The sequence below is a fragment of the Carcharhinus amblyrhynchos genome, chromosome 11, assembly GCF_965287045.1.
Source record: "Carcharhinus amblyrhynchos chromosome 11, sCarAmb.v2.hapA, whole genome shotgun sequence".
Lineage (NCBI taxonomy): Eukaryota > Metazoa > Chordata > Chondrichthyes > Carcharhiniformes > Carcharhinidae > Carcharhinus > Carcharhinus amblyrhynchos.
The window spans coordinates 59,501,374-59,514,876 of NC_137334.1; the positions used below are offsets into that span (position 1 = coordinate 59,501,374).

The 13,503-nt window shown below is 41.7% G+C and overlaps 1 protein-coding gene across 4 annotated transcripts in view; it reads left to right on the forward strand.

The window, feature by feature from the left end:
- Positions 1-653: 653 nt before the first annotated feature.
- The window catches only part of galnt3 (UDP-N-acetyl-alpha-D-galactosamine:polypeptide N-acetylgalactosaminyltransferase 3 (GalNAc-T3)), a 53,990-nt gene continuing 41,140 nt past the window's right edge, over positions 654-13,503 (forward strand). The window contains exons 1-4 of one of the 4 annotated variants that reach the window (XM_080199186.1): positions 654-1,009; positions 8,829-9,437; positions 11,656-11,828; positions 12,438-12,587. In XM_080199186.1, coding sequence (XP_080055312.1) covers positions 8,941-9,437; positions 11,656-11,828; positions 12,438-12,587 — 820 coding nt within the window. In that variant the 5' untranslated portion in view covers positions 654-1,009; positions 8,829-8,940. The other 3 variants (XM_080199187.1, XM_080199190.1, XM_080199191.1) reach the window with 3 other exon arrangements.

Here is a 13,503-nt window from a genome sequence, read left to right on the forward strand (position 1 = left end):
TGTCACATGTATGAGTATACAGTGAAAAGTTTTTTGCATACTATGCAAAGCATACCGTTCATAAAGAAGGAAATGTGAGTGCAGAATGTAGTATGATGGTCATAGCTAGGGTGTAGAGGAAGGTCAACTTAATATGAGGCAGGTGCATTCAAAAGTCTGATGGCAGCAGGGAAGAAACTGTTCACACACAAGCAATAAATGGAGAGACGTTGTGTGCTCAATAGAAAACTTTGCCACAGACTGTCGGAAGTAATCTGAAAGTTCCTCTCCAATGCTGTGAACTTGAACAAAGGGTTCTCTCTCTTTCTGAACTGTGTCTCTCTCTGCCATTTCCTTTGCAGAAGCTGTTTCAATACCACACGTGGTTCCTTTGTGTGTATATATATACACACACAGATTGTATCTTGTCCAGCCTATGCCTGGCTAACTTCACCAAGCAGGAGCTCTTTCCTGTTCGCCCCTTCCACCTGTTCAGCGGATGTTGTGGGAGGGAGGGTTGTTAGCAGGGGTGGGGTCTGCTCTGCGGACGTGGGTTTGACAAGAGCCAGCCTTCTCTTGGGCATGTGTAAAGGGAGAGTGCGGTGGCGCGGCGCCTTTAAATCCGCAGTGCCCGCGGCCAGCCAGCTCACCTGGCGGCGGGAGGGCGGGGCACGTGCGCGCCCACCTGAGCTGCACACACCTGTTTCCAACGAGGCGGAAGTTGGCGGTGTCCAGGCGGAGGGAGAGCGGCGGGAAGCCCGCTACAGGAGCCACTCACTCACTCAGCCGGCGGGAAGCGCGCTGCAGGAGCTGCTCACTCTCTCACTCGCTCAGCCCGCCCGCTTGCTTTGTTGTTCCGGACGAGCCGCCAGTCCCCCGGGGGGATGACTCTGGCTGATGTTTTACCCTGATTGTACCCAGCACAGGGCGGTCCTCCTCCTCCTTCTCCCAGCCCAGCTCTGATAAGGAAGGAGTCAACTTATTTTCTGCACGGTTCCCTTTTTATGAACTTAAAGGAGAAGCCAGCCAGGTATGTACAGCTTCCGTGCTGATCTCCTGAAGATCTTTTGGAGCTGCAGGTCTTGAGGGTGTTTCTGGACTCGGATTTTTTTTCTTACTCATTTCCCCTCTGTAAATTGTTGAGGCTCACGTGCGGTAAGCCACTTTTTTTATTCTGCACTAAGCATTAACATACATTTTTTTAAAAAGACTTTAAGTAACAACTTTTACTATCTGTGGCGGCGTAATAGTTAATATCTCGAGTTGACGATGACATTCGGACTCATCAGAAGGGTGTGTCTATAATTGCAACTTCCATCTCAACTGTGATGCTAGAATTACAGTAGAATTTGGATTCAGGAAATGGTGTGACACACATTAGGTTTGATACTTGTGCAGTGTACGAAGGAAACGACTCAGTTTCTGCGCTGGGTTTGTCTGTTTTATGCTAGAATACTAACATGATCGAGGCCAAATGGAGTTGCAGTGAACCCTTTCCTGAAGCCGGTGTCATATCTTAAGCAGAGGATATTGGTTGTGGGAGGCTAGTTACCACAGCCCCAGGTCACTGATGCACAAGTTCCTCAGTCTAAAAGCCAGGAGTGTGGCTTTTGCTGATAATTCTTACAGGAAATGTAGTGTACTCTGGTGCATGGGTTACATCCAGTCAAAGTTACCATAGTCCCAGAGGCTGCCCTCCCCTTTTGAGGGGGAGAGTTAACTGGTGGTGATTTAACCTGAGGATCACCAATGGCAGTCCCTCAGGGTTGAGGGTGACTTGCTTCCACTTTAGGGAGATGGGTTCTGTGGTGGCTGCATAATCCTGGAGCCGTAGGTTCTGCCGCAAGTTTGGCAAGTGGTGTTTGATGTGGTAAGTGGGAATCAGGTGGGATCACCACACTTCAGGTGAGGGGCAGGGTTGAGCAGACAGGGCCTTCATGAATAAGGGAATCCGACCAGTACTGGAGCCTTCACTCTGCATCACAATGTAGCTGACCAGCCAACTGAGCTAAACTGACCTAGGATTGGGCTGATAAAGTGTTTCATTTTAAAGTTTGTTTATTTATTAGTCCGAAGTAGGCTTCCATTAGCACTGCAATCAAGTTACTATGAAAATGCCCTAGTTGCCATACTCTGCCTGTACAGGTACACTGCGGGAGAATTTAGCATAGCCAATGCACCTAACCCGCATGTCCTTCAGATTGAGAGAGGAAACCGGAGCACCACACAGATACTGGGAGAACGTGGCAAACTCTACTCAGACAGTGACCGAAGCTGAGAATTGAACCTGTGTCCCTGGTGCTGTGAAGCAGCAGTTCTAATTACTGTGCCACCGTGCAGCCCTGTGTAGCTAAGATGCCATGCAAATGCCAGATAACGACAATGTCAAATAAGACAAAGCCCAGCCTTTCCTCATGACTTTCAGTAACAACACTGTCATTACATTCTTCATCATCAACATCATGAAGGTCAGATTTAGAATCCCTATAGGCAGAAGGAGGCCATTTGGCCCATTGAGTCTGCACTGAAAGAGCATCTTACCCAAGAGGTTTTATGGGGTGATGACTATAGAATTTAAAGTGAACAATGCTTGAGGAAGAGGTACCTATTTCACTATTAGCTGATGTGTCAAGAAGGAAAGTTGGCAAATCATGGGAGCCATCATAAGTCCCACCATTCACCAAGGTCCTTGATGTCCTGTTGATCCCACTGAATTGTTAGCAATTTGTGATACTAATATTAGGTGTTATTCAAGCAAACAGACTACACAAAAGTTATCTGACCCTTTATTCAAATCTTTATAAACATTAATGGAAAAGCATAACTAAGAAACAAGCTATTTACAATAGGCCTTCGTTGCCATCATTTCAGGTAGCACAGTGGTTAGACTGCTGCCTAAGTGCCAGGGACCTGGGTTCAATTCCTGGCTTGGGTCACTGTCTGTATGGAGTTTGCATGTTTTCCCTGTGTCTGTGTGGGTTTCCTCCCACAGTCTGAAAGACATGCTTGTTAGTTGCATTGGCCATGCTAAATTCTCCCTCAGTGTACCTGAACGGGCACAGAAGTGTGGCAACTAGGAGATTTTCATGGTAACATCTGTGCAGCCTTCAATGTAAGCTTACTTGTGACAATAAATGAACTTTTAAAGATCCACTAGGGTGCCATCAAGAAAATAATTCCAAATCTCTAATCAGCTGAGCAACAGTGTTCAGTTAATGCAGCTCAACGCTAACTCCCTGCGACTGCATGAGCCAGATCATCCAGGTTGGAAAGGAATCTTTTCCTCAGATTTAGGTGTTGTCCAGGCAGTCCACCCAGTTTCCAGCAGCTGTATGCCTGACACATTTCCCCTTCCTGGTCCTCTAGCCATGGTCTGAGGTTGCAGGCTGCTCTATTCATGACTCCAACCATTCCAACTCAAGTCCCTCTTCTGCTCCTACTCCTCTCCTCATAGCTTCAGACTTCCCTGTCTCGTTCAGTTTGTATGTAGGGCTTCAGGCTCTGCCCCCAGCCTACTGAAGTCTTGCTTCTTGTTCTGAGGGATCCAATACGGATGGTCACTGTCCTTGCTCAGCAAACTATCAGGCCCATCTGCTGGCAGGGCCCAGTTCTCTTCCCTGATTCCACAGGAATGCCTCAAAGTGGGCAGGGCCCAGCACAGGTCCATGCTGAAGTTGAGGTGCTGAAGTCCTGCTTACTTCGCCCACTACATTAAATTAATTGGAGCTAAAATTAATTGGAAGCCTATCATTACAAGATCCATACTAGCAAATTCTGGGCCATTTCCTTGTCTTCATTTTATGGTACTTTAATATCCAAATTGGTTGATATGATTAAAATTTGATATGCTGGGTTATGTTGGCCTTGCAGCAATGTTTCAGACAAAACTGGATTTGTATGGATCGTATAATATAAAAATAAACCAATTCATTTGTTCTCAAATTCTCATTACTCAGCATATGATAATTACATTACTTGGTTTACCCAAGTCAAAATGACCTCTTGAGAAGCTAATTGTTTTTCAAAATATTGACGACATTTCTCATTTTTCCTTCATTTTCTGCCCCTTATCTCCCCTCAGTCCCTCAGCTAAAATCCACACCACGGAGTGCATAAGACCAAAAGATATAGGAGCAGAATTAGGCCAACTTGGCCCATTGAGTCTGCTCCGCCATTCAATCATGACTGATATTTTTCTCATCCCCATTCTCCTGCCTTTTTCCCATGATCCCTGATCCCCTTATTAATCAAGAACCTATCTATCTTTGTCTTGAAGACACGCAATGACGTGGCCTCCACAGCCTTCTGCGGCAAAGAGTTCCACAGATTCACCACCCTGGCTGAAGAAATTCTTCTCATCTCTGTTTTAAAGGATCATCCCTTTAGTCTGAGGTTGTGCCATCTGGTTCTAGTTTTTTCCTACTAGTGGAAACATCCTCTCAACAGGCTTTGCAGTAGCCTGTAAGTTTCAATAAAATTCCAACCCCCACCCAAACCATCCTTTAAAACTCCAATGAGTACAGACCCACAGTCCTCAACTGTTTTTCATACAAGAAGCTCTTCGTTTCAAGGATCATTCTTGTGAATCTCCTCTGGACCCTTTCCAAGGCCAGCACATCCATCCTTAGATGTGGGGCACTAAACTGCTCACACTACTCCAAATGAGGTCTGACCAGAGTCTTATACAGCCTCAGAAATACATCCCTGCTCTTGTATTCTAGCCTTCTTGACGTTAATGCTAACATTGCATTTGCCGTCCTAACTGCCAACTGAACCTGCACGTTAATCATAAGAGACTCTTGAACAATGACTCCCAAGTCCCTTTGTGTTTTAGATTTCCTAAGCATTTCCCCATTTAGAAAATCGTCTATGCCTTCCGAAATGCATAACCTCACACTTTTCCAGATTGTATTCCACCTGTTGCCACTTTGTCCACTCTCCTAGCCTGTCCAAGTCTTCTGCAGCCCCCCTGCTTCCTCAATACTGCCTGTCAGTCTACATATCTTTATACCTTCTGCAAGCTTAGCAACAATGCCTTCAGTTCCTTCTTTCAAATTGTTAATGTATATTGTGAAAAGTAGTGGTCCCTACACTGACCCATGAGGCACATCACTAGTTACCAGCTGCCGCCCTGAAAAAGACTCCTGTATCCCTAGTCTCTCCCTCTGCCAGTCAGCCAATCCTCTGTTCATGCCTGGATCTTACCCTTAACACTATGGGCTCTTAACTTTTTAACAGTCTCCTATGCGGCACCTTGTCTAAATATAAATAAATCATGTCCACTCGTTCTCCTTTATCTAACTTCCTTGTTACCTTCTCAAAGAACTCTAACAGATTTGTCAGACAGGACCTCCCCTTGATGAAGACTCAGTCCTATTTTATCATGCACTTCCAAATACTCCGCAATCTCATCTTTAATAATGGACTCTAAAATCTTGCCAATGACTGAAATCAGGCCAACTAGCCTATAATTTTCTGTCTGCTGCCTGCCTCCCTCCCTCCTTCCTTTAAACAGTGGTGTTACATTAGTTATTTTCAGGTCCTCTGGGACCCTCCCTGCCTCCAGTGATTCCTGAAAGATCACCACCAATTCCTCCACAATTTCCTCAGCTATCTCTTTTAGAACCCTGGGGTGTTGTCCATCCTTCCAGGTGATTTATCCACCTTTAGATCTTTCAGTTTCCCCCGAACCTTCTCCTTAGTGATGATCATTACATCATCTGTGCCCCATGACTCTCCTGGAGCCGTGGTATCCCACTGGTGTCTTCCACCGTGAAGACTGATGCATAGTAACTGTTCAGTTCCTCTGCCTTTCATTGTTTCCTATTACTTCTCCAGCCTCATTTTCTAATGGCCCTATACCTTTTTTGCCTCTCTTACCTTTTTATGTATTGAAAAAAACTCTTCTTAGCTTCTCTTATGTTACTATTTCTATTTGGATATTCTATTCGGTGCTATTCGGATTGGCAGTTGGTGACTAGTGGAGTGCCGCAGGGGTTAGTGCTGGGGCTTCAGCTATTTACCATTTATATAGATGATCTGGAGGAGGGAACCGAGTGTATGGTGTTGAAATTTGCTGATGACACCAAGATTGGTGGAACGGCAAATTGCGCGGAGGGTGTGGAGAGTCTGCAGAAGGATCTAGATAGGCTGGGCGAATGGGTCAGGAACTGGCAAATGGAATTTAATGTTGGCAAGTGCGAGGTGATCCACTTTGGTAGGAATAATGGTAGGAAGGATTATTACTTACGTGGAGAAAAACTGCAGCAGGCGACGGTGCAGAGGGACCTCGGGGTCCTTGTGCATGAGTTGCAAAGACCCAGCTTGCAGGTGCAGCAGGTGGTCAGGAAGGCGAATGGGATGCTGGCCTTCATAGCGAGGGGGATTGAATATAAAAGTAGGGAGGTCTTGCTGCAGCTATATAGGGCATTGATGAGGCCACAGCTGGAGTACTGTGTGCAGTTTTGGGTGCCGTACTTACGCAAGGATATTTTGGCCTTGGAGGGAGTGCAGAGAAGGTTTACTAGGCTGATGCCAGAGTTGAGGGGGTTGAGCTATAAGGAGAGGCTGAATAAACTAGGCTTGTACTCGTTAGAGTTTAGAAGAATGAGGGGAGATCTCATTGAGACATATAAGATGATGAATGGGATGGATAGGATAGAGGTGGAGAGACTCTTCCCGCTCAGAAAGGACAGTAGGACTAGGGGGCACAGCCTCAAGATAAAGGGGGGTGCGGTTTAGAACGGAGTTGAGGAGGAACTTCTTCACTCAAAGGGTGGTGAGTCTCTGGAATTTTCTGCCCGTTGAAGTGGTGGAGGCTACCTCACTAAATAATTTTAAGACGCGGTTTGATGAGTTTTTGATAAGAGAGGGGATTAAGGGTTATGGGGAGAGGGCGGGAATGTGGAACTGAGCCACGACAGATCAGCCACGATCTTATTGAATGGCGGGGCAGGCTCGAAGGGCTAGATGGCCTACTCCTGCTCCTATTTCTTATGTTCTTATTTACTATTGTGTTTTTTTAGTTGTCCTCTGCTCGCTTTTAAAGGCGAGCAGAGGACAACTTGCAATTGCCAAGTTAGCTGTTTGGAGTGATTGTGCAGTTTTCTAGAGCTGGGTGTAAAGTTTTCCTACTGAGTCACGTATGTTTCACATATACCTTATTTGCAATATGTTCCACTGTTAATTATGGCAGTACAATTAGGCTTACATTACCTTCAAACATTTTTTTAAACTGAGGTTTACCTTATATTGGAGGAAATTTGTTTGAAACTGTATGCCAATTTTGTCAGTTACTGTGCTTTAATTTTAAAGTTTTGTTGGCTGCAGAGAGAAACAAATTGATGGATGAAGGACATTTTTATTTCTCAGAGGCTAGCCTTAACCTGCTGTGCCAGATAAGTGATATAGGAATGAAACCTCTAAATAGTTAAGGTTTCATTAGGTGTTATTTGCTGTTTTCGTGAAATAACAAGTAGATGCAAAATATTTTAATACAGCACAAAAAAGAGAGCATTGTGCTCCAACTGGTCTTGTATTCTTCATTGTCAATTCTGAATAGCATTAGTTAGGGATCTAGGGCTTACTGGCTATATTGCGTGGCTATATTATACTGGCTACGTGGCAAGGAAATTGGACGTGCTTATTATATTCATGAAACAAATGACCAATTCGAGCTGAAAATTATAGCCCTTACAAAAATAGTGGCCCAGAATTTACTAGAGCACTTCCATTAGTTAGACTCTCCTCCCACTGGTTCAAAATGTTTGGAATGCAAATTGCTGGTTGAAGGAAGTCTGGTGTGGTTTGATCTCTTGGTTTATAATATATCCATAGCACGATGCCTCAAAAAAAATGCAGGTCACAAGGTGAACAATTAACCTTTATAGTACCAAAAACTCTAATTTGCTGCCTATAAGGGAGGTAGAAGCTGTGATTGATGATTTCACAAAAATTAGATGGGCACTTGAAGAAAACAAACTTGCATGGATATGGGAATAGAGCTGTAGATTTGGACTAACTGGATTGTTCCTCAATGCCAGCATGGAATCTGGCCAAATGGCCACTTCCTCTACCATTATGACTTGATGACTGTTAGGAAGACACAGTGGACGAACTTCATTGGTTGTGCCAAACTGTCTGTTTCCACACTTTGTCCATGTGTATGACATTTTACATAATGTGAATCAGTTCTGGCTTCTCGCTAGTGCTAGCGATACAAACATATGAATTAAAAGAAAGAGTAGGCCACTCGGTCCCTTAATTTTTGTTCCAGTTTGCTTTTTTGTCAACAGAAAGCTAATTATGGATTCACAATGCATTACTTTAAGGTGCACATCTTCCAGCAGTTCAAAACTGCATCCTTTGAGTAAATAATTTTACAGGACTATCACTGATCTGCATACAGGGTGTGTGACTCACTCAACTGAGTGTCACAACTCCAAGTGCCATTGAAATTAGTGGGAAGAGTTGAAGTATGTTAAATGTTAAGACTGTGTCCAGAGGCACAATGCAGACAAAATCATTTACAGTTTTTATTTGAACTTCTAGAAAGTGAGAAATTTTGTTAAAGTGCATAAGATAGAAGTGTGGTTTCCCTTGCATTTAAGGCAATAATGTAAGCTGTATGAAGTAAGAGCATTTCTAATTAAGGTCTGCTTCTCTCTGTCTCTTGTGACTGCCTCTTTACAAATAGGAATGAATTGATTATGTATTTTTAACATTTACTTTGTTTTTCAAACAGATTTCTAGTAGTCATAGTTTTCATTTCTATCTAGAAAAAATGATTGAATTGAGTCTGAAAGGATGCCTAAGGCTTGAATGATATTTATTGACACTTTCCTTTTCAGATTCAAGATTTTACAACCTCATGAAAGTTTGTGCAAACTTCTTGCTGTGGATAGCCGGATGTTCTTGTAAACTTCACAGCAACGTTTCTGGAGTGGATTTTTAAGACTAAGCATGCCTGTAATTAGAAGGCTCTTAAGAAGACGTTATTTGCCCTGGAAACTGGTGCTTGTAGCTCTTGTGTTTATCACATTTGTATTTCTGATGCATCGAGAAGTAGTTGGGACCACCACACAAGAGCCATGGCTGAAAGAAATGGCAGTAAAGAAAGACAAAGTGTTGCACATGATGATGGGAGCAGTGAACAATCTAAGGGACTCAATTCCAAAAATGCAGATAAAAGCCCCGATCAGACAGCAAGACTCTACAGACATCAAAAAACCCTGTCTGCCAGGATATTATACAGCAGTAGAATTGAAACCTTTCATGGAACGACCACCTGAGGATCCAAATGCCCCTGGAGCTTCAGGGAAGCCATTTCACACTGATAATCTCTCCCCAGCGGAACAAAAGGAAAAAGAACAAGGAAGTGAGAAGCACTGTTTCAATGCTTTTGCAAGTGATCGAATTTCTTTGCACAGGAGCCTTGGACCTGACACGCGACCACCTGAGTATGTTTACTATTTGCACCTGATTTCAAGTAATCCAGTCATTTTGTGAATTATGATTTACTTGTTTAAAGTTAATGATAGAATGTTCAATTTGAACTTGATGGTATTCACATTTAAATATTTTAATTGAAAGATGAACATGTGTGCATCAAACCTTTTAGAGAATGCATTGATGTTGCAGCTTTAACATCTTTGCCAGTTTAATATTGATTTGCAGTGTAAATCAGAAGGCAGAACCCAACCTAACTCCAGTGATATGGACTAAAATTCCCTGGAAAGGGTAATTTTCCTGCATAGAATGTAAATCCAGTGCAGATTTGAACTTGGGTTAGCCTGAGCACTTTGCAAGTCATAATTTAAATACTTAGAATTAAAGAGATTATCTGCTCCCTGTTTTCCGTATGTTTAAATTCCTATCTTTTTGGAAGATCTCTCTGTCCATGCATGGATCCAGAGTTATGAAGAGCCCTCCCCTAAAGAGTGTCTTTAAAGTTCCAGCTGGCATGAGCCACAGCTGCGTCCTGGCTGAGTGCAAACTGAACTACAGCAACTGCAGTTAAATGCATTCATGTGTATCCTTTGAATGTAATTTGATTGTTTTCTGAGCTTTAAAGAAAGCAATGAGAATTAATTCAAGTCTTTTGAGTAATCCATATATTCCTATTTATGACATAAAGATTTCTCACCAACGCAGTTCAAAGAAATATTTTATTATTGAGTTGCATTTCTAATGTAAATTATTCAGCATAAGTAATTGATTTTACTCATTGCATTAATGAAGCGTCACAGTTCACGTAAAATCTTATCATAGAATCGTGGAATCCTGACAATCCCTGCATTCAGCCCATCGAGACTGCACTGAACCTCTAACAGTGTGTCTTGCTCAGGCCCCCTCCTTTGCCCTAACTGTGTAATGTCACACATTCACTATGGCTAATCCATCTAACCTACACATCTTGGGACACTAAGGGGCAATTTAGCATGGCCGATTCTCCAAACCCTGCACATCTTTGGACTGTGAAAAGGGGATAAGGGAACACATGGAGGAGACCCTCGCAGACTCTGGGAGAACGTCCACACAGTTACCTGAGGCTGGAATCGAATCTGGGTCCCTGTCGCTATAAGGTACAACCACTGTGCTGCCCTTTTGTTTCGTTTTAATGTACTTTTTAAATAACTTGCTCATTTAGCAAAATTTTATATTTTGTCCCCTTCTGTAAATGCAACCTAATTATGTATTGTAAGGACTTATTTTATAGCATTTTTTTATTCTCCGTCAGTGATGCTTTTTGGCCTGACAGTTTGCTTATAATAACATAATCATTCAATAATTTATGTTTTCTTTCCATAAAACATCCAAAAATAATGTACTCCTGCATAAATATTGCTTTCATTCATCTAAAAGGCTGAACATTTTTTTGGGTGTAAATGCAAAGTTGGCCAGTTCTGAGGGCAGCACTGCGGCAGAATGGTTAGCACTGCTGCCTCACAGTGCCAGGGACCTGGGTTTGATTCCAGCCTTGGATGACTGTATGTGTGGAGTTTGCAAGTTCTTCCTGTGCCTGTGTGGGTTCACGCCAAGTGCTGTGGTTTTTTCCCCATTGTCCAAAGGTATGCAGGTTAGATGAATTGGCTGTGCTAAATTGTCCCTTTAGATTAGGGGGAGTGCAGGGATTGAGTCTGGATAAGATGCTCTGTCGGAAAGTCGATGCAGACTTTGAATTGAATGGCCTCCTTCTGCATTGTCAGGATTCTATGAATTGCAGCTGATTTTTAACAGAAGTTTGGATGCAGAATAATTTATTCTGGTCATTAAAGTGGGTAGTGCGACTTGGTATTACATTGAGTTTTATAAATATCAGGAAACATGTTTATTTCTAATAGTTGTATAGAATGAAGGACAAAATCCCACTTAACTGAACCTATCCTAAATTGTAAATCTATTATTCTGAAAGCCTCCAATGAGAAATTAATGAAGTAAATAAACCAGCAATTTAACAGCTGCTGCTGTGCAGCATTTGAAGAGATTGCCTCAGAACCAGATATACTAATCATAAGAATGGAAGTGCTTGATCTTTTCCTGGAGTTGTGCTAGATACTCAAGTGAAAGAACAAACTAGGTAATGGTTCTGTAATAAATATGCAGTGGAGAATAACATTCTGATCTTCATGAAGTTCACTATATCTTCAAAATCTTCATCAAACCTTTTCTGTCTAGATGTATTGAACAGAAATTTAAGCGATGTCCTCCCCTGCCTACTACTAGTGTGATTATAGTGTTTCACAATGAAGCTTGGTCTACGCTACTCAGAACTGTTTTCAGTGTAATGCATACTTCACCTGCTATATTTTTAAAAGAGATAATTATGGTGGATGACGCAAGTACAGATGGTAAGTATAAGCTGCGATCAAAAATTTTCTTTTGTATTTGTATGTTGTTTTTATTTTTGCATTATTCCATAATTTACAAAGTATGTGTGGTGAAATAGCCAATCTTCTTTAGCTTCAAAAATACTATTCAAATATAATTTTGAAAAACTTAAACCTACTGTGTGCATCTTGAAGATATGAGTGAATAGTAATCTGAGATGAGTTGATTAATTTACTTAAAGTATTTGACGTCAACTGGTCATCAAATATTAACATTTAAACATTAGCACAAGAATCTTTAACATTTACTTTGTGAGGAAAAAATATTGTGAAAGTAGATCAGTTTATATGCAAACCAATTTATGATAAATGTCCTGACTAACATTCCAGTTTAATCGTGATCATTTTGTATCTATTCAGACATTGAGTAATCACTGATATATTTTAATATTTTTTACAAAATCTGTACTTCTTTCCATTCTTCTTTCATGAAGAAACAACTTTGGATCTGGATTAAATGTCTTTGTTCAGTTCTTATGGTTGCATTCTGGTTTCTTGACTTTTGTCAGTTGATGACATAATGAAATAGCTGCATTGAAAATATAAGGTAATGAATATTTCTACCTGCAGATTACTTAAAAGATCAACTAGATAATTACGTGAAGCCTTTTCAAATAGTTAAAGTTGTTCGTCAGCAGGAAAGAAAGGGGTTAATTACTGCAAGATTGCTAGGAGCCTCCATAGCGACAGGAGATGTCCTGACTTTCCTGGATGCCCACTGTAAGTTGACAAGTTTTGATTTTTAAAAATGTTCTTACTTGGTTTTTGACATTACAAAGCCAATGTGCAGAGTGGACCAAGCAAACTCGAATCCATCTCCTTGCTTGCTCCAAAAGCCAAATTCAAATTGAATCCAATTTAAGATCCTCTAAAGAGATGTATACAAAATCCAAGCTGACAGAAAGGGCTTTGCATCTTAGCCTTGATCTTGGCTAAGAATGTGATTGTAGCAATTTTGTGAATAATAATCATAAGCACTACCTTTTGACCTAAGAAAGTAAGTTATCCCTTTAAAGTACTGTTTGTTTAGTTTAATGTGCAACCTTAGATTGGTTTAAACTTAAATAGCCTATACAAACATCTGAATTAAGAGCAGACATCGACCATTCGGCCCTCCGAGCCTGCTCCACCATTCAATATGACCATGACTGATCTGATTTGTAACCTAAACCTTGCATTCCTGCCTACTCCTGATAGCACCTCCCCTTTTCATTAATCAAGGATCTATCTGGCTTTGCTTTAAAAATGTTCAAAGACTCTGCTTCCACTGTCTTTTAAGGAAGAGAATTCCAAAGACTTACAGCCCTCTGAGAGAAAACATTTTTCCTCATGTCTGTCTTAAATGAGCAATCCCCCTTATTTTTAAACTATGATTCCTAGTTCTAATTTCTCCCACAGGAGGAAACCTCCTCTCCACTTCCACCCTGTCAAGACCTCCTCAAGATCTTGTACGTTTCAGTCAAATCGCTTCTTACTCTTATAAACTCCACTGGATACAAGCATAATCTGTCCAACCTTTCCTCATAAGACAACCCATCCGTTCCTGGTAATAGTAAAGTAATCCTTCTCTGAACTGCTTCTCAAGCATTTGCACTTCTCCTGAAATGAGGAAACACAATCTCATAATAATATGGTC